The sequence below is a fragment of the Lepidochelys olivacea genome, assembly GCF_965140295.1.
Source record: "Lepidochelys olivacea isolate rLepOli2 genome assembly, chromosome: 2".
Lineage (NCBI taxonomy): Eukaryota > Metazoa > Chordata > Testudines > Cheloniidae > Lepidochelys > Lepidochelys olivacea.
The window spans coordinates 195,842,057-195,863,375 of record NC_140412.1 but is presented as its reverse complement, the minus strand read 5'-3'; the positions used below and the strand labels follow the sequence as shown (position 1 = coordinate 195,863,375).

The 21,319-nt window shown below is 41.0% G+C and overlaps 1 protein-coding gene across 1 annotated transcript in view; it reads right to left on the bottom strand.

Annotated features, from left to right (window-relative positions):
- Positions 1 to 21,319, bottom strand: part of OSBPL10 (oxysterol binding protein like 10) — a 182,560-nt gene that overhangs the window by 51,592 nt on the left and 109,649 nt on the right. The window contains exon 6 of the mRNA XM_084620260.1: positions 14,923 to 15,074. Coding sequence (XP_084476386.1) covers positions 14,923 to 15,074 — 152 coding nt within the window. The remainder of the gene's footprint in view (positions 1 to 14,922; positions 15,075 to 21,319) is intronic.

Genomic DNA, 21,319 nt, shown 5'->3' with positions numbered 1-21,319 from the left:
ATGTAACTACCCAAAATGTAGCCCACCCTACCATTGAAACAAAAGTAGAGCATTTACAGAAAAAAAATCACAGCCTTTTCCTGTTAAAGTCCATGGCCCACCTCCTTTGTCTGCAATTTCTTGATGTGTGGGTCTATTTGGAATGTTCGCTTCCCGGGAAAGTTTACTTGAGGGAAGTAGAGTATGAATTATGGAGGAGAGACCCTAATAAATGCAAGATATCAAATGAACAAGGAGGGACAAAAGAGGCAATGATGGGGTAGACTGAATGCAGTAAGAGGGGGAAGAAATACACCCAAAGGTTTTAAACTTTATTCAAGCCACCATTCATTCCACACACAGAAAAAAGTTGGACAGACCACCTTAATTCTGGCATATCCTAACTTTTGAATGCTTGACTTTGCAACGTTAATGTTCTTTAAATGTAATTTTGTGTGTAATTTCCTAGTTGGATTTTTTTAAAAGCAAACTGAAAAAAAATTCCATCATGTGGCATTATACTGACACCAAACTGGTCATTGGCAAGGCTGGGTCTCCCTCAGCCAGGGAGTCTCCCCTCTCTCTTACCCACAAAAGAATGAGCTGGTGATGCCAGGATTTCTCAGCAGACTCCCCTGCACTCCGCCCTATAGGAACAGATTCCTCGTGCACCAGGCTGCAATACCATTTGGCCTGGCAACCACTGCATCTGGATGGAGGGATGGCCAGGCCAAATTTGAGTGGCATTGTGACCCCATGCACCAAGTCACAATGCCCCTTACTCAAATTCAGCCCGGCTGCCTCTTCATCTGTACAGAGGGGCATCCAGGTAAAAATTTCAGTGATGTCACAACCACACAGCCATATTGATTTCATACAGGACTACTTCTTAGAAGTGGTCAGGTCATGGCCCCCTGGGGCTCTGTGGCCTGTGGAACTTTGAGTAAGTGCAAAAACTTTGGGGAACTGGGGCTGTTGGAACTTCTCCCCTCTGCCCCCTCAGTTGGTGCCACTGGTCTCTTCCCTACCCCCATTCTCAGGCTTCTCATCCCAGCCCCAGTCTCCTTGCCTAAAATATCCTAGTCTCACCTCACACCCCTCCCCCAGCACCACCTCCCAGTCTCTTTGCCCAGATAGAGTTTTTCAAAGAAAGTCAACTGAATTTTGTAACGAGGAAAAAACAACATATTTTCCCCTTAGCTTCACTCTCAGAAACATCAGAACTGTTTTGGCTGAAATTAAAAAAAAAAAAAAAAAAATACAAAAACACAATGTGAGGAAGACATCTGGCATAAAAATTTCAGCCTAAACTGGTAAAGTTTGGCAAAGCTATGAAAAGGTGAAAAGATGGTCCGATAATGGGAAGTGATGGGAAATCTTAATAGGCAATGCTACCTATGCTGCCTATAATATACAGAGGAACATGGATGACAGCACAAAACGTAAATCAATTAAGTTAATACACAACATTGAAATAAAGTTAGTGTTGGTATTTTTGTTAATTTTTGCTCAATGGGTTTTAATTTATTTTTCAAATCTTACAGTATAGGTATTATTTGAGTCTTTATATTCTGTAACTTCTTACACTGACTGAATTCCACTTGCAATTATGGCATTTGGGGATGGGTATTGGTTCAGAATTGGGTTCAGATTTTTTAATGAAACTTCATGGCCTTTGTCATAAGTAAAGATATTATCCTCATAAAATGTGTCATACATAGAATTTAGGGGCACCAAATAAAATGTGAAGGCTTTGGCTTAAATTTGCTCTCAGTAAAAAAACATTTACATGAACAGGTTTACAATGGATTTTGTTTGCTAGCACAGTAACTGGTGCAGAGAGCTCTAAAATCAAGATTAGATAGATTAGTGTAAGTCATTTTCTATCACTGCTCCTGCAGCAGTTTACTGTCATTTAATTCTACTTTTAGTGTAATTGTACATATAATCCTTAAGTATACTTCACCTGGGAATTTCCAATTGATTATCTCCGATGTCATTTTTGGGATTGTCTGATAGTGAAAGGATTAACAAGTAGAATCTTTGCCCACAGATTAATTCAGCCATACAAGTCATTACAGCATATTACAGGCTAGGGGCATTTACTGCACTATGCGGCACAAAAAGGATTTACTCATGTATAATGGAAAAAGCAAAGTGCATTAAGAAATCCTCCAATGTCTGTGCTGCAGAGAGAAAAGCACCTCTCTCTGTAATACAGCACATGTTCCTCACAAACCTCCTGTTCTCGTTCCATTACTGGACATGTTAGCACCATGTACTTATTGTTTAGCTGATCTCAGAGTATCAAATACAAAGATTTAAGTCAAGTGCAAAGCACTGAAAAGCATTCCAGAGCCTCGACAAGTCCATCACCTAAAACATAGATTTTTAATTCAACAGAATGTGTGTCCTTTGTATTTCTATTTCCTGTACCTTGATTAGTTGCTAAAAGATATAAGGAGTCACAGTTTTAATATTGTTTTTAATCTATTATCTGTACTACACTAGCACCTAGAGGCCCCAGTAGAGACTGAAGCCCTGCTGTGTAAGAGAGTGTCTGCCCAAAATTGGTTACAGCCTAAACAGATAAGATAATTGTCAATGTCCTATAAAAAAAATGATACCATGCACATGGGACACCCACCTCTAACGGCTGCAAACACTGACTGCTTACAGCCCCTGCCACAATAAAAACCTGATTTGACAGAGAGGTGTGATTAATGCTGAAACCTCAGACCAGCAACAGGAAAGATGCCTAAACATGGATAATGGTTTCTCTTGGGGGCAAATGTTGCTGTGCACAAAATGTGGGGGAGGGCTGGGGGGTGCAGGAAGAAACAAAGACTGCACAGAGACTGTGCACTCAGAAGATGCTGGGATGATGTCCAAAGGATGTTTAGGATGGGTTTGACAGTGGCCAGTGGGTCCATCCCTATAGGGATCCATAGGCCTAAAACTAGGACTGCCACGCATCCGGTTTTTGACCGGAATGCCCTATTGATAAAGGGACCCTGGCAGCTCTGGACAGCACCACTGACCAGGCTGCTAAAAGTCCAGTTGGCGGTGCAGCAGGGCTAAGGCAGGCTCACTGCCTGCCCTGGCTCTGCATGGCTCCCAGAAGCCTAGGGGCCACAGGGACATGCCAGCCGCTTGTGGGAGCCACCTGAGGTGAGCACCATCTGGACCCTGCACTCCTCACCCCCTCCCGCACCCCAACCCCCTCCCCCAGCCCTGATCCCCCTCTTGCACCCCGAACCCCTCAGCCCCAGCTCAGAGCCCGCACCCCCAGCCTGAGCCCTCCCCTCCCACCCCTACCCCTGGCCCCCTCACACACTCTGAATCCCTCTTTTCTAACCCCACCCTGGAGCCTGCGCCACCAGCCAGAGCCCTCAAGCCCCACAACCCTCTGCTCCAGCCCGGCACACCCTCCCACACTCCGAACTCCTCGGTCCCACCCACCCCAGCACGGAGCCCCCTGCTGCACCCCAAACCCCTGCCCCAGCCCGGTGAAAATGAGCAAGTGTGGGGGAAAGCAAGCAACAGAGGGAGGGGAGATGGAGTGGGGCGGGGCCTCAGAGAAGGGGCAAGGCAAGAGAGCTTAGTTTTCGGCAGTCAGAAAGTTGGCAACCCTACCTAAAACAGTGCACACACACAGCAGTCCTAGCTGAGCAGCAGGGTGGCTTTATAATTGCTCTAAACCAAGCTGGAAGGCAGAGGGAAGAAAATTCCTTCCCTCTGAACTCCTTTTAGATCTCCTCCATAAAGCACATTTACTGTTGCATTTGGCCCACAGTGAAGTTTTGTCCCTTCCAAAGGACAATTCCACAGTAAGTGAAAGTTAACTGCAACCGGAATCGCAGTTTGCACATTGAAATAATTCAGGACTCTAGTCTGCTTGCTATACACAGATTTCCTATATCTTAGTTCACACTATGAATGCCAATATATTTAAATTCTAATACACATCAGTACCTTTTTTCAAAGGACGATCAACATTTTTAACTATTATATGAGGGATATAGTCTACGGTCTACTGGAGACTGAACAGAAACTAAATTAACTGCAAGTCCAGCTTGTATTTCTGCAAAAAAAGAGGTCTCAATGATAAAAGGAGTGCATTCTGGTTTATTTTCATGACAGATTTATTTTACTCTGTTTTAAAAACATATAATAAATTGAAATAACATCTTTTCATTTCAGCCAAAGATCTTAAAGTTGTTTACCAACTAGTGCACAAAAGTCAACCCAGTTCAGGACAGGGAATGAAGACTGCCTCTTTCAGTACAAACCACAAAGTGACAGTTTAGGTAGGCAGAATGCAATTATCCAAAGTGGAATTTGGCTAGCACCTGTAGTCTTGCAACAACAAAAAAAGTGGTTAGGCGCAGAAAATATATGAACAGAGGTTGAAAAAACTCAAAGTGAACATAAGTACATAACAAACTGAAGATTCTGTTGTTCAATATTTAACCAGTACATCTAAAGGATCTCTTACCAGCCACAAACCCTCTGTAGCTAGCTGAATACAGTTGATACTGGGTATTTTGTTAGATAATGTGCTTCACTACATAGTCACATAAAAAGGATATCCTCACTTCAAAAAACCACATCAAGAATAGAAAAGGAGAAGATGAAATGGGCAAGTTAAAATCCAGGAGAATAATCCCTTTTGCAGAATTAAATATACCTACAACTAGCTCAGGCTGCACGTGGGGAAAAAAGCGACATAGTAAACAACAGAAAACAAATAACCATCAGTAAGCTGTCTAACATAAGGATCTCCAGATATGCAATAATTTATTTTACTAGATGAAAGGAACACAGATTTACAATCCTCAAATTCTGGAGGCTGACAGGCTAAAAGGAAGAGCCTCAATCTAGTTACAAATTGGTACAAAATCTCAAGTCCAGAATTTAATACATCCCTCAAAAATGTTCAGTGGAGGCAAAGGATTTGGAACAAAGGGAACATTCTCATCCTATAAAACTTTTATAATCAATATTCTCTTTATGAATGTCTAAAATACAAGAACACACTCTGCACGTACCAGATCTTAATGCATGGCTAGAAGGTGCTTCTATGGTTGTAAGGGTGGTATAAGAACCTATATAGAACAGAAACCCCACTGTAAGTCTCAGATGGTTTGTGCAAAGGGCTCCATGCCCATTTTTCTATAAAATCCAAGCACACAGTCAAACAAACAGATTGATTTGCATTTAGGAAACACTCTACCATACACCATCAATCCTTTATCCACATTAAGATAACACTGGGCTTCCTAAGCCCGCTAGACAACAATGACAAATTAACAGGGCCACTACCACCAGCCGAAGAGATTCAGCAGCTTGAGGATGTTCCCAGAAAAGAGCTGAAAGTGAAGCTGTGGCTTTATAATCTGTGAAAAGGACTCCTCAACAGCCTCTCCAGCATGACAACCAGCATCTTAGACTTTTTCAAATCACTGCTGAACACTGATATTGAGAGGTATACACATCGCACCCTTCACGTTGATCCAGGGACGGCTTTAACGGGGATCATGGTTTCACCTGCACCCACAGAACTCACGAAACCAAGGGTGCAAAAACAGGCAAACATATACTTCTTAGGCATGTTCGGAGAGGGAGCCCGTCCTGCACTCACCCTGCAGTAGCAGCTCCTGTCATATGCGGCTGGGCCTGGCTTCCTGCTCCAGGTATTGCTACCTGGCACATAGGGTCACAGTGCTACTCATATTTGGCCCAACCACCTCTCTGTCATGGTGGATGCCAGCTTGCAATGCCTAAAACAAGGAGCGTGGCCCTAGCTCAGCTACATGGTCAGTGCCTCCCCTCCACATTGGGCTGTGATTAGGGTTGTGGTGCTGGGGGGGGCGGGTGCTGCAGATGGTGGGTGACCCCTCAGCAGTTCAGTGCACCCACTGAATCAGGAGCTTATATCCACCCCTGCACAGGATCTTAAATCTTCTTTCCTGCATATTACCATGATGGAAATCTGAGGGATAGTCAGCGGCAGATGCACAGATTCTAGCAGTGCGCTAAGTATTTACACCACAAGAGAAGACAAAAAACAGAACACTTTTGTGTTGCGGTTTTGTTTGTTTGACAGGGGTGTCTACGATTCTATAGTGTAGCCAGCTGATTCCCTCAAGGGTAGTAATTTAAATGACTTGTTCTATTTTAAGCAAAAGGTCGATTCAGATTTAATTTACATTTAATGCTGAATGTCAGCCCAAAGTTCTCTCCCCTCCCCATGGGCATGCAATTTATCATAAAAGGCACAGAATTCTTTAACAAAACTTTAAGTATGGTCAGAGAGGAAACAAATTAATTTTAATAGCACAGTAGCACTGAAAGAGGAATCAGAGCTCTCTTTAAGGACTGTCAGAACGTAGAGATGTGTCTGTTCTGACAGGGATTAAAGTAACACCAATTACTAGACTAATTGTGCCTTTAGAGACTGTGATCTCTTAGTACATAAAGAATTTTTTGTTCCTTCAGAAGAAGGAGCTTAAAGAGAAATCAGCCTCCTTCAAATGACACCTGTGGATTCCCAAAGGGTTCTGTACCTCCCCCTTCTCTTCAATAGGAGACCATTCAGATAGAAGATAAATTATGGACTCCAAGTCATCAATATGCTGATGATACCCAACTGTGTATCTGGTTCTCCACTGTGGTTCTATTAAGGCTGTGCCTAGACTAGGAAAAATAGAGAATGCATTTTTAAAATTGACCTAATACATTTTAGCTCTCACATTTTTAAGCATTAGTGTAGTTAGGGCTTAGGCCATTTTAAAAATGTGTTGGATGACTGTGGTCAAGCCTATCCTCTCCCCATCTATCTCACACGATTGCCATGTTTCAGCCTGGACCCTATTTTCTCCACTTCTACTGGCACTTTATTGTCTTAGTCCTCATCTTCAAAGCAGCAAATTAATAAGGTCCCAGATACATTAAAGAACACAGCTAGGTCTACAAGCCACCAAGACAACTGTGCTACTCTGGAACAAAACAAAACCCAGAATAAAGCACATGAAAGCTGAGGACAAAGCACTCTGAGTTGAGGGGACCCAGCTTCCAGACGAGTTTAGATTAATCCAGAATGTGACCGCCTTTAGGAAACACTAAAATTTCCTGCTTAATAACACTTTTCCACCATATCCATAGTGACATATAGAGAATCAACTGCTCCCCTCCTCCTCCACCCACCAAACCTCCTCTCCTCTTCCCCTCGCCCTGAAAAGTATTAGTATTCATTTGTTTCCCATGCAGTAACTCTGCGGGTGCTCTTTGTGTTGTTTAGCCCGGTATGCTTGCAAGAAATCAGAAGTGAAGATTACCCACAATTGCCCTTCCAGTTTAGCCGTTTGCAAACTCTCTTTCAAACTTCTGTTAAATCATTCGATTTTCCCATTGGCTTGAGGGTAATATAGGGATCACCTTCTGTGTAAAATGTTCCTCTCTGCTAGAAAAGTTTCAAACTCCAGGGAAGTAAATTGACTACCATTATCTGAAGCCAGTTTTTTGGGGTTACCTTCCCTGCTAAAAATTGAAGAGAAGAACTTAATTACTGTAGCAGAAGAGATTTGCGATGCCATTTACTGAAATAGTCTATTAAAGTGATGGCATAATGGCAGTCAATTGGAGCAGTATCAAAGGATCCTACAATGTCAATCGCCACTTCTTCCCCATACAGATTCAGGAAGAGGAACAGGCTGTAATGGAGGGGTACATGTCACTGCTGTCTTATGCATTTGGCAAGTGACAGGATTTTATGAGTGCTTCAGTTTGAGAGTCCATCCCTGGCCACCAATACAGATTCCGTAGTTCTTGTTTGGTTCGGACAATTCCTTGAGTATCATGTGCCAGGTGTATGAGTTTTTACTGTAATTCTTCTGGCACAAGTAGCTGGTGCGTACCTCGTAGCACACAGCCATCATGCAAAGAAAGTTCATCCCAAACTCTAAAATAAGGCAGCAAAACTGGGTCAAGGTTTTTAGGGTTACTGGGCCATCTCTGTCAGAAATTCCCGTAGTTTTTGTTGAATTGGACACGCTGAACAAGCAGCTTGAAATTGTTCTCTTGCAACTTCAGTAAGAGTGCTTGTAATAAGCACAACTACATCCTCATCCTCCGGTGGACTATCTGGTGAAGGCAAAGGCAGGTGAGAAAGGCAATCAGCTACCACATTTTGGTTTCCAGGCTTATATTCCAGTTCATAATTGAAAGACCGTAGTCTTGCAGACCATGTAGCAATACGATATCCTGCTCTTCCCAGTCCTTTCGTGGTGAGCAACGTCGTCAAAGGGCCGTGGCCTGTGCACAACTTGAACGTGCAGCCCTACAGGTAAGTTCTCCATTTTTCAGTAGCCCAGACACAAGCGCTTCTTTTTCGATTGTAGAATATTTTCTCTCTGCATTACTTAGTGTCCTTGAAGCAACACAACAGTCCTCTCTGTGTTGTCCTCATGAAGTTGTGTGAGGACAGCCCCAAGTCCATAATCAGCAGCAACAGCAGCCACAATTGTGGGCAATGCAGGACTGAATAGTGCAAGTACTGGACTATATACAATCAAGTTTTTCACCGTTTCAAAACTAGCTTGTGCATCCGTTGTCCACACTAAGGTTGAACTTCTCCATAGTAATTCTCATAACGGTTCAATGACAGAAGCATAATTGGGAATGAATTTTACATACCAGGAGGTAAGACCCAAGAAGGAATGTACGGTTTGCAAATCTGTTGGAGGATGAGCATTTGAAATTGCCAGGATATGATCTGGATCAGGTATTAGTCCAGCCCGTGAAATTGCATGCCCCGGAAAGGAGAGTTCAGTTTGTCTAAATTTGCATTTGGACCTATTGAGCTGGAGGCCTGTTTTGCTGATGCAGTTTAGTACAGACTGCAGGTTATTGTTATGCTCCTCAGAAGTATTTCCAAACATGATAATATCATCCAGATAGCACTGCACTCCATGTTGATTCTTCAGAATCAATTATATAATTTTTTGGAAGGCACTTGGGGCAGATGTGAGACCGTATGGAACACGTCTAAAACGAAATAGTCCCTCACGTGTAATAAATGCTGTGAGGTCTCGGCTATCCTCATGCAACATAACCTGGTGGTATGCGCTCTGCAAATCAAGAGTAGAAAACATCTTTGCTCCACAGAGTTCTGCAAATACTACTTCTATGTGAAGAAGAGGACGGCTGTCAATCACAATAGCTTTATTTGGCTCCCTTAAGTCCACACAAAGGCGAATGCCTCCACCCTTCTTCTGCGTCACTACTATAGGTGAAACCCATTCCGAGGAGTCAATCCCTTCAATAATGTCCTTTTTAACAAGTTTTCTGAGTTCCTCTGAAACAGCTTCCCTGACTGAAAATGGTAAGCACCATAACTTCTGCTGTACAGGCATCACATGATTCCGCATTTTATCTTTATGCAGAAACCCATAAACACAGCCGAGTTTCTCCTCAACCTGGTGTTGAGTCCCAGCTGAAACCGGTGTGTGTACTGCAAGAGTGCTTTGCTGAGGAAGATCAATTCGTCCATTAACTACCCTGAGATTTAAAGCAGCCAATAAATCTCTGCCAAGGATAGGAGTGCCTTTGTGGACAATGTAGAACTCTGCAGTTACACAGCAACCACCAAAAGTAACTATTGCTGGCAGGCAGCCATGTACTGGAATATGGTTTGTCAAATAGCACACCAAGTGAAGTTTGGGTTCAGTAAGAGGCACATCTTTAAAGTAATGCAAATAGATGGAATCAGGTAGTATAGATACTGCTGAGCCAGTGTCCAACATTAGCTGAATAGAGTGTGATTTGCCTGAGGGTATGGTGGAAACGTTTACAGTGCACTTTATTTGTTATGGAATATGTGCATTAGTGATTTTGTCCACGTTCAGCACAGTAACATCTGGTATTGTAACTGCATGCACGTGTTGATTGAACTGGCTGCTGCAACATACTTCAGCAAAATGCCCAATCTTTTTGCAATGATTGCACTGAGCTACTTTTGCCGGACATCCTGTGTAGCTTGCAAGGTGTTGTGGGGATCCACAGCGAAAGCATGCTTTTACTGTATTTTGAATTTGCTGATTCGGTGGTTTTTCATTAGTTTTCCTCTTGTAATTGTTTGTCTGCAGTGATAATGAACTTTTCTGCAAAGGAGTCACAGCCTGGACTGTGCCTCCTGTATCCATGCTCATTATTTTGGCTTCAGCTGTAGCTGACTCAATCTGAGTAGCAATGGTTATTGCTTTTTCTAGTGTAAGTTGTGATTCTAGAAGTAAGCGTTCTCTTACACGAAGCATGGCTGTTTTCTCAATGAGCTGTCTCTAATCATCTCATTTGCCATACTCCCAAAGTCACAAGTTACAATCAGACTCCACAGGGAAGCAATATACTTCATTACTATATACAATATATTGCATTACAGTCTCCCCTGTTTCTGCTCACGCTGGCAAAATCTGTAGCGATTAACTACTACATTCACCTTTGGCACAAAAAAGTTCTTTAATGCAGTGAGTGCAGTCTCATATTTATCATCTGCAAGGGGAAAAGCATAAAATATACGCTGCCCTTCTACTCCAAGGCAGTGGATTAGCAGAGCACGTTTTCTTACTTCAGAAATCTCTGTAGCACTGACTGCAAGCAGATAATTCTCAAACATATGGATCCAGGCAGCAAAAGCAATTGGAGGGTCACCTGGGCTTTGTAAAAAGGGTGCAGGTGCGTTCAGAGGCAGAAGATCCATCCTCATCACCAAAACGTTGTAACAACCAGGCAAGGTATGAACAAACTTCAACAGGACTTTATTTTTAAAGTGGAAACCTCTTTACCAAGCTGCTGCTGCTGCTGCACCCTCAGTAGCTCTCACTCAGCCTCTTCAACTCCTCCCCACTCCTTCCTGTTTCCTGTCCTTTCAGACTCCCAACAGCCAGTGCTCCCAGTTCTAATAATTACAAGCAGCATGTAAACACCACACTCTGCTACAACAAAGACAGCTCCATCCAGCATAGGGAATGCAAAGTTAACCCTTATATTCAGAGTTGGACTCCCACTATTGAAGACAGATATCAGTGATTATGTAGACAACAAAAGCTAAAAAAATAATCACAGCATAGTTGCATTTGGCTGCTGCTTTACGAGAGAACTAGCAGGAAAAACATCTGCCAGGTGATGAGACAAAAAGACAGGAGGGAAAGATGTTATTTTCAAGCTTATGAGGGGATATTACTTCAAGTGGAAAGTAAATAAAATAATTAAAATCTATTGTTAAAAAGGGACAGCATCTTTCAACTAGTAGCATTAGTTCAACTGCTGAAATATCTTAATATGCTGAAATGTACAGGGAAAGTCACAAAAGCAGTACATACTACGCTACATACACAGCTTTTATCTTGTGCAAAACAAGACATTTTATTTTATAACTGGGTAGAAAAAGGACTCTGTCTATTTAAAATGGCATTGGCATTTAGAACTCAGACATCAGAATGGTTAAAACTACTTGCAAAATGATGCCCAGAGATTATGAATTACATCTGCTGCAGAGCCCAAGCCTCCACATACAAAACAGCAACATTCCTACAGTTCACTTTACCAATGTATTTTATGAATGATTAATAAATGCAAGACACCTGCAATTTTTAAAATACATCAAAACAAAATGTGGGGAGGAGGAAGAGCATAATGGATATGGAGTCTATCAAGTGGAAACAGATGAGGGGAATAAAATACCTTAGCCACAGGTATAAAGTCCCTTGGGCAGAGCCAGGTGGGGTTTGGGGCAATGACAACACATTAAAGAGTCTGTAAGTGATAAACTGCAATCCATAATTTCATTACTCCTTAGGTCAGACTATTAATGCTCAGCATGTATTATCAAATTATATATTGATATCCAAGCTGCAGTGGCTTAAAATTCACTTTGTTGCATCAGCAGTCATGGAAGATACTGTAATAAAAAAAGGGCAGGAAGGGGGAAAGCAAGAAATCAAAAAGCACAGAGTAATTATTTTTCTCTTCAAAAATAAAAAGTTTTATCGCTTAAGCATTTTCCCCCATCAAGATGAAATTGTTGTGTGCATGCTGAAGATGGAAGGGCTATGAAAAGAAGGAATGCCAAATAGGTATGAAGGACAAAATTGGCCTGAACTCTCACTCTTCTAGCAAGAAATTTCTAATTGACAGCTATTCTTACCAGTTTTCTCTAGTACTAAACAAGTCAAAAGTCCAATGCAACAATTTACAATTTATCCAGGAGCAAGGAATACTCATGGCAATACATTTTCTCCCTCTTTTTAAAAAAGAATACTTCACTTAAGAGAATTGTCATGTACTTATCTGAAAAATAAATTATGCAATTTCTAACTAAAGTGAATTTACATCATATGCTCATCTAGGTCCATTGACCGCACTGCTGGATAAAATTTGAATTACATAATCCTCTTCCAATCCTTCTCTTACCCTCCTATTTAAAAAAAAAAAAAAGGCAGAGAGAAACTCTATAGTAAACTAGCAATTCAGGTTTAGCCAATGCCATTTTAAATTATGCTAAATTCAGGATGGTAGGCAAATGCTGAAAATATTGATTAACTAATGGGTAAGTCAGAGACCACTGCGTATTTCATTAAAGGAAAATATACTGTCAAGTTTAATCAGTTCCAATACTAGCAGATTATTAGTTTGTGAAGTATGCCCACAGTATGGAGTGAGGCAGGCACACAAAATACCCAAAACCTCCACTCTGCCAGGGGTCCTGCAGCACTCAGCTGTTCTGTCCTTGAAGAAGACAGTGCTTCTGGGGAGGGCTGGTGGGGGCAACTAACTGTTTGGGTGCATCCCCCAAGGACACTCAAATAGAGCCCCTTGCAGAGATCAGAGCTGCCCCCTAAAAGAACTTCCCTATGTGCTCTCCTTTAAGAGAATCCCACGGGGACACAGTAGCTAAGTTGGTGCAGGAAGATGCAAGTGTGTCACTTGGGGTACATTTTGCTCACAATCTTTTCCAACTACACAGACAGGAAAAAAGTCACACACACACAAAAAAATCACAGAACTCTTCAGTGAATCAGGACAATCATTTGCATTTGGAGAACCACAAGGTCAAACAGCAACTGGAGATATCAAACAAAACCTAGGGCCCAAAACAGAATGTCTGTTCATATGCTCAAATGAAACCAGAATTTAGTTTAGTTTCTATCTGCTAAAGACAGAAAGCAAGTGGAATGTCAATCTGGCTCTTGCTCTTATAGCTGGAACAACAACTGCAAAATTGAAAAGCTTTCTGTCTCCATCTGCTAATGTTATTCAGTGTCTGGACTGAGATAGGAGAAATATATTTAAAGAAACTGTCAAGTCTGCAAAGCCAACAGTTAGACCTTGTAGCTGTCTGGATAGGCAGACATATGTACTTCACCATCCCTTGACTTACCGTAGCTTGTCTGATTTGCTTTTGGAATTGAAAACGTACCACAATCATCTATAAAGTGTGTTCTTATGACTAATGCATTCACATATATCACAATATATAAAATTATTGTAATACATCACACTGCCCTAGTGCTTCACGCAAGCAATAGTCTTGTAATTTCCAGCACTTCTGGTTCTTAAACAATAGAGCAGATAGGCAGAAATGAAGGATGATGGAACATGCATGCTGCAGATAAGAACAACCCCAGTATCTTGGGGTGTGATGGTGAACTGATTGTCCAGCAGAGAAGTTCGGATTTTACTAGTATTTTAGCCTTTACTTTTGGAAATGTATTTTACAGGAATACACTGAGGACAATGCATCAGAAAATGAGCTATATAATGTGTGCTTCGGGTGTAACAAGTGTCTTTGTAAGGTACATCATTATGGGTATAAAAAATCCCTCTGTCAAGTACTTTGCAAGGAACTTACTCTAAAAGAGAAACACATTTTTATACAAGTCCTAGGACACAGCTGGCAAGCAAATGCTCCATCAATAAACTGATATCTTCTAACAGAGATCAAGCACTCCTGAAGATGTCTTTGGACCCAATCCTAGCAGGTGCAGAGTTCCCTCAACTTCATCTAGTAGGATTGGTCCCTTTATCTGGAGGATAATTTTCAACTGGAATTAAGTTGGATTCCCCACACAAAGGTGAGCAGCTCTTTACATCCACATAAATATATCAAAACCACATTAGAGTTAGAAATAAGTTTACAAGTGAGTCTATCACTTGCCTTAAAGTGTTCGCCATGCGAACCAGCATGTCTACAGCAGCCAAGGGTATTAAATGCTGCTATTAGACAATCTGCCAATTGCTACCATGGTACACTGTTTTATAGCAATGCCTACCTAATAGTGCACACTGACAATCTCCTAATATCTTGACAACTTTTATACAGTGTCCTGCCAATTCAGAGAGACCAGTATTAGATAGTTTCAAATCTACAAATCATTGATGCAGACATCTCAAGAACTGTTGCAGTGTGCTGTGTTAGTGTGAAGTAAGGAGTCCCTATTCCATGAAACATTACAATATATGCAGCAACTACTCAAATCAGGTCACAATGGGCACCACTAGAATGGACTCCTCATAATTCTTCCATTGAAGATCAAAACAGCTTCAGGCTGAACAAAAGCACATGTAGTACATCAATTCGTAAATTTATCTGCAGTAATCCCACACACGCAGTAAAACACACAGTAAGTGCCATACATAAATATATCGGTCTAGGTTTTTATACTGCATTTTTCACCATACTCCACCATCCATCTTCGCTGTTTAACTTTACTTACTAATTAAGCCATTTAAAATAAAAAATATTTTAAAAGTGAAAAGGAGCAGTTTAATATGAATAAATACCTGTCAAACACAATTTGGCAAGAATGGGCAAGCTACAAGCATGGTAGGGCTTTCTAACCTAAATGAAAAAGAAAACAATATACACAGGTCTACTGTGTTTACCTCAGTATTTGGTGGTAGTGTTTGCCCATCTTGAGTTGCAGTTGGTACTATCGCCCACGTTATATTGGCACTAGCAGATGATAAAGAGCTGAGAGCACTGTTTTTCAGTTCTGTGGAATGTGACTTTGGCCCAGGCCATCCCAGGATGTTTTCTGAAACAGAAAACTAGAGTTAGCCACAAGACTCATCTTCTAGACAGGATTTTAATCTCAGTGTCCTAAATTCTATATATGAATTGCTACTTGTAGTCATAGTCATCTCCCCCACCCCTCTACGCACACACACCTTTGCCACGGTAACTAAAAGATGCTTATATCCTGCATTTAGCAACAATTTATCTGCAATAAATTCCCTTTTTGAGGTGGATAGCTAACATTTACCAAGAAAATTACAAAAGCTATTCAAGCCAGGAATCAATATGGCATAATTAATATAATAACAGGAAATTCATGGTATTTTGATTTTTACCTTCAGCAAATACTTTGAAGCTCATTTTGTTTTCTCCTCTTCCCACTAACTGTGACATTGCAGCTTACATTTTACTTAATCATCACAACTACACAAACATTACAGAACTCTGTAGCAAAGGTCCAAATTATATTTCATGCTCGAATTATCAAATATATTTCAGTTAAGGTCACACGTTATACATGAAGATAATGTGCAATTTAGTACAACTTTCCTAATAAAAATCAAAAACTGTCAATAGTTGTCCGTGCCAATATTATTTAAAAATCTTATAATGGCCCTGAAATAAATATGTAGATTTTCTCCTCATACTAGAAATATGAGTCAGTATCACAATAAAGGGAATGCTTGATTATTCATCTTCTGAATAAAGTCCCAACCCAAAGACGAGTTCAGACAGCATCCATGACTTTTTTCCCCACTCCTCCTGTCTAGGCTGACCAGATAGTAAGTGTGAAAAAATCTGGACAGGGGTGGAGGGTAATAGGAGCCTATATAAGAAAAAGCCCCAAATATCGGGACTGTCTCTATAAAATCGGGACATCTGATCACCCTACTTCTGTCTGAAGCCTCTATTTTAGCCCACTACATGTCATTTTGTTTCTCCTCTGTTTTGTTAGAGGTCTTTCTGCATTGGTTAGGAAACCACTTTAGCACCTCTATCAAGACCTGTGTTCACACTAGAAAGTTGTAAACTAAAGATGAGCCTGAACCATAAGCCTCCATCAGTACATTCCTGCCCCCTGGGCATATTTGAACTCTCTGGCTCGGGCGAACCTTCAGGGATAACAGGTTCCTGGAGAGTAGCAAAAGCCTAATGGACAATCTTTGTACCAGTTTACTCTCCAGTTTGTGTGATGGGTTACATTGCTGTCCACTCCAAAAAATACATCAGCACTAAAAAAAGCTCGCTAGGCCTCAATCGCTGCATTTAGTTTTAGTTATTAGAATTACCAATAACAGCAGAAAATATCTAGATACAGACCACAAAATGACTAATTGCATGAAGGGCATGCGGAGATGGGAAGGGGTTAGTACAGGAAGGGGATGATTACAAGCTCTTTGAGACGGACTTTTTTGTGCATGTGTTTGTGAGCTCCAAACACTATCATAATACAAGCGATAAAATAAATATCAGATTATGATTATTGTTCGATTAGGTAATTCCTATGCTACTGTTAATTTAACCTATTATATTGTAATTACATATTTACAATGCATTTTGTAACTAGAATATTTCTAATGTGTTTTAAATTATCAAATTTAACAAGTAGGAAGAATAAACTGTGTGTGTTTAACCAAAAAGAAGCTGTCATCTGTTCTAAAGATAAGAAGGAATGTGGACTTAAAAATAATATAGAGAGCAGAACTTTTAAAATGATTAATTACCCTTCTCACCCATCCCTGGGAATTGCTTTACGTAAAAATGGTATCCCACTACTTTTTAATTCAGCATGAATGGTCACTGAGATGGGATCTAACACCCCAGTTCCTAGGAATCTTTTTGAAAAAAAAATCTTAAAAGCTGTGTAAATACAGAAATCAATTTTGAGGTTGATTTGAAGCTACCAGAACAACCTAGCAGGTTATCTCCACTCCCCAACCTAATTACACAATGGTTTATTCTGAGCAAGCCCTTAGTTCTGTTTTTCTCTTGACTACACATACTTACAATCATCACAGTATGACAGTGAAAGTTATTTTAATGAGGAATATAGTCCTTAGTACATATAATATATTCAAAACTAAGGGCTATTCTCTTTTGCTTTGGGGATGTGGGGGTTTCATATATTTTAAAAATTTGTCAGTGAAGAAGTGTTCCATCCAGTTTAAGATTCCAAATCAGTATTGGAATATATACCTAGATTTAAAAACAAAATTACCAAAAGGTAAATTGAACAGTATGGTTCAATACAAAACATTAAAAAGCAATTTCTCTTGCACTTACTTGCCCAATGAGGCCATGAAGTTTCCATGTTTCCCCAGCAACATTTCAGTGACATCACAAAGCTATATAAGTCTCCTTGCTCACATTAGGAGTCTGTGATGTCATCCATTGCAGAAGAAAGCCAGAAACTGAGGCCTCAATAGGCAAATTAAGCATGAATTTATTTTAAAAGATCTTTAGATATAAATGTAAAAAGCTTGTGTTTTATTCTAAATGCACACAATAAGACAACATTTCCATTGGCCCGGGGCAAGAGTAGTGTTCTTTATTGCTATTGCTGTATTGTTGGATCTTTCCTGGGGACTGCACTTTGATAGGGTGGGCAGGCTTATGAAGTCCAAAGACCTTACGAGTTCTGCTGGTGGGAGTTTTCACTCCTTGTAGGATGGGAACCAGACAAGAAACAGTCCATTGGTTCTCCAGTTTGGGGGTTGAGCGACAGGCCAGTAACCTATCCTCATGAAAAAAACTTAAGTTATAGAAATGCAACAATGTCAGTAAGTAGGCAGAGCCTTTTTTGTGCAGCTATCCTAAGCAATACTTGACAGCTCAGGATAGATTCAGATGCTGCTGGAGATCTGAGTTCAGTTTGTGATCCTGGTCCTATTTTTGCTTACATTTTAAGTGATGTGGAGACAAAGCAAGGGACAATCCCACTGCTCCAAAGTGCGCTCTGACAGACTAAAAGAACAAAACTAAAGGGCCCTGGAGACCTGCCTGGGACATCCACAGAGTTCTGTGGGAGATGCATGTCTTCAGAGTTAAAGGATAAAATTGAATGAAAAAAGTTCAACTAAAAAGTTAAAGTCCTCTTGAGGGAATTAATGTGACTGTAGCAATGAGCCTCTTCTTTTAATCATCTCCCAAAAGAATAGTATAGCTCTCAGAGCAAAAAGGCCATGAACATGAACAATTTGGCTAAGATTTGACAAAGTCTGTGTGAGGAAGACTTGAAATTTTGTTCTAAAATAAACATGAAGTTAAAATGAACTCAAAATAATTATATATTTTGGCTAGCCACACAAGACCAGTTTTGTGTAATTGATGTGCCACGTGTGCATGTCTCTATTTTTAATAGGTGACTAATAATATATATATATGTGTTGTCCCTCTCTCCTTCCCATATGAATAGCTCATTATTGGGTAACAACAAATAATAAAGAATATAGCAGAACTGTCTGATCCTTTTCTAAATGGGACCGGGGAAGGGGAGGTGTGCAATGGAAGAGAAAGTAAATCAGCCAATCAACCCCCTAGTCTATCCACTCTCCCCTCTCTTATTTGCATACTGCAGTCCTGTTGACCATTGTATTTACAAACTACAGACTTTTTTTTTTTTTAATAGTAAGTGAACATGAGAGAAAAAAGTGTCATCTGAATGATACTGCACTTGTGCAGTTTGGATCAGAACTGCAGAACTAGTTGTCTGTACAAATGGACAAAAATATTTTATGGGTATTTTATTTTTAATACATAAAATCTACTTTATTTTTAACTACATCTTTTTTGCTTCAATATAAAGACACATGGTGTCAGGCCAGAACTCACCATCTGCTCCCCTTTTTCCTTCCAAGGTCTTAAATTCTTTTACTGAAATAAAATCTATGGGAACTATGCAAGTGTGTTTTCCCCATCTGTCCCAAGGGCAACCATGACCATCACAGACAGAAGAACAGCACAGCCCTTGTCAGTGTGGCACTACGCCCCCATATTCTTCATAGAAATTGTTGTTATATGATGTGAATATGGCATAACTATGATGTATTTTATGCAAGATAAGACATGTGAGATATCATTGAAAAAGTTACGACTTACTGAGTATGACCATCCTATTTGTATGCATGTATCATTTTTGTATCTAAAGTTAAATGCAAAGACAATATTTCTATTACAAATGAGTACACCTTGGGAATGCCCACTAGACAGCATTCAGTCAGTCTAGATGGCTCGCTGGGAAGGGCCATTAGGGAGAACAATAGGTCTTTGAAGATGCTAATCTCCCACCAGGAAGCCTTCCTGGGGACGCCGCAAACAGCCTCTGAGTTATGGACTCCATGATAATATTAGTATTTTTCCACTGACTGAGGTTGGGAATCACATGGGAGACAAAGGATTCCTGCCATATGCAAAAACTGTTAAAGGCAGGGGAGTGACATCATCAAGGTTGATTCTTCATTGACTTCCCGCCCAAGAAAGACGACTGCTGGAAATACTTGAGAACAAAAAGACTGGACTAGGGGAGAAGGGCTGAGCCCAGGCTAGAGGGTGTCTAGCCTGCAAAAGTAATATCTGGAGTTTTAAGATGCAAGCAAGTGCAGCTTGCCTTCAAGAATCTCTGCAATCTGCCTAAAACAGCATTTAGAGTGAGAAATTGCTACTTATAACCAGTTTCTTTAGTATATTAAGCTTAGATTGCATGTTAGTTTTATTTGCTAGATCATCTGTTTTGATCTATTTGCTATCCCTTATAATCACTTAATCTGTCTTTTGTAGTTAATAAACTTGGTTTGGTTTTGTCTAAAACCAATGTGTGTGGAAATCATAACTTGGGGCAGAAAGCTGTGTACGTCCCTTCTCCACACTGAGGAAGGGGGCGAATTTCATGAGCTTACACTGTACAGTTCTCGATGCAGTGCAAGATGGTACAATTTTGGGTTTACCCTCTAGGGGGCCATGTGCTCTTGAGGACTGGGCAACTCCTTAGCTGAGCCTTCCCATACAGAGCTGATCTCAGTATGTGTGTGTATAGCTGCAGCTAGCTGTGTCGCTACCTGTACGTGTGCTGGTAAAGTGCAGTCTGAGGCCTGAGGGAGGGCTTGGCTGGCTTGCCTCAGCAATACAGAGTAAATGGAGCCCAGGCTGATGGGTCAGGCAGGCTCAGAGGTACCCAAGTTCCAAGTGGCACCCCGAAGGGGGGGGAACCCATCACAGTCAGCTTAATCAATGTTTTTAAAGTTGCTGTTACACAACTAAGTTCTGATCCAACTAGCAATATCAGCATGCCAAGAGCCAAGGACCAAAAGGGAAAAGCACATCTTCTTTCCTATCGTCTCTTCAGACAAGAAATATCAATTTGCTGTATTCATCAGCTTGGAGTCTAACTACTTAACAGAACAGCTGGACATGCAGCATCCCAGAAAAGGCAGTAATGAAATATCTTTGGCACACCCCTTAAAAGCAAACAGCAGTGATTAGTCATAATAGCTTAGAAAGTTAAAAAAATTGTACTAAATGTCATGAGAAGCTAGTTTTCATAACAGATTTTAAAAATATCTATGGCTTCTACTAGAAATTCTCTCGTGACACACTTCAGAGCCCCAGCAACATTCTTCTTTAATCTGCCAGATCTTACTTTGGAGCAGTGAGGTCCCCCTAGCCCTGTGCTGCACATGGTAAATGGAGCTGGTTTTCTTTAGTGAGCGCTGCCACCTAAGTAATATCGCATCCTGCTTCCCAGAAGTAAGCAAAGCCTTATGAGGCCACTTAAGGACCAAGAATATTCAGAGCTCATTAGAAATCATAATAAATCAGATAATTTCAAAGTTAATTCTTTAAACATTTGTTTTAGTTACTTTAACAGTTATATTTACAATTAGAGGATACGACAACACATCTCCTCTCTACTTGATACAGATAATGTCCACACTATGGTTGCCAGGCATCCAGTTTTTGACCGAAACACCCCATCAAAAAGGGATCCTGGCAGCTACAGTCAGCGCTGCTGACCGGGCCATTAAAGGTCCGGTCAGTGGTGCAGTGGGGCTAAGGCAGGCTCTGTGCCTGCATTGGCTCCGTGCGGCTCCCAGAAGCATCCAGCTTTTCCCTTCAGCTCCTAAAGGGATGCGCGGCCACGGGCGCTTCATGCACTGCCCCCATCCCGAGCGCTGGCTCCACAGTTCCCATTGGCCAGGAACCACAGCCAATGAGAGCTGCAAGGGTGGTGCCTGCGGACAGGGGCAGCACGCGAAGCCACCTGGCTAT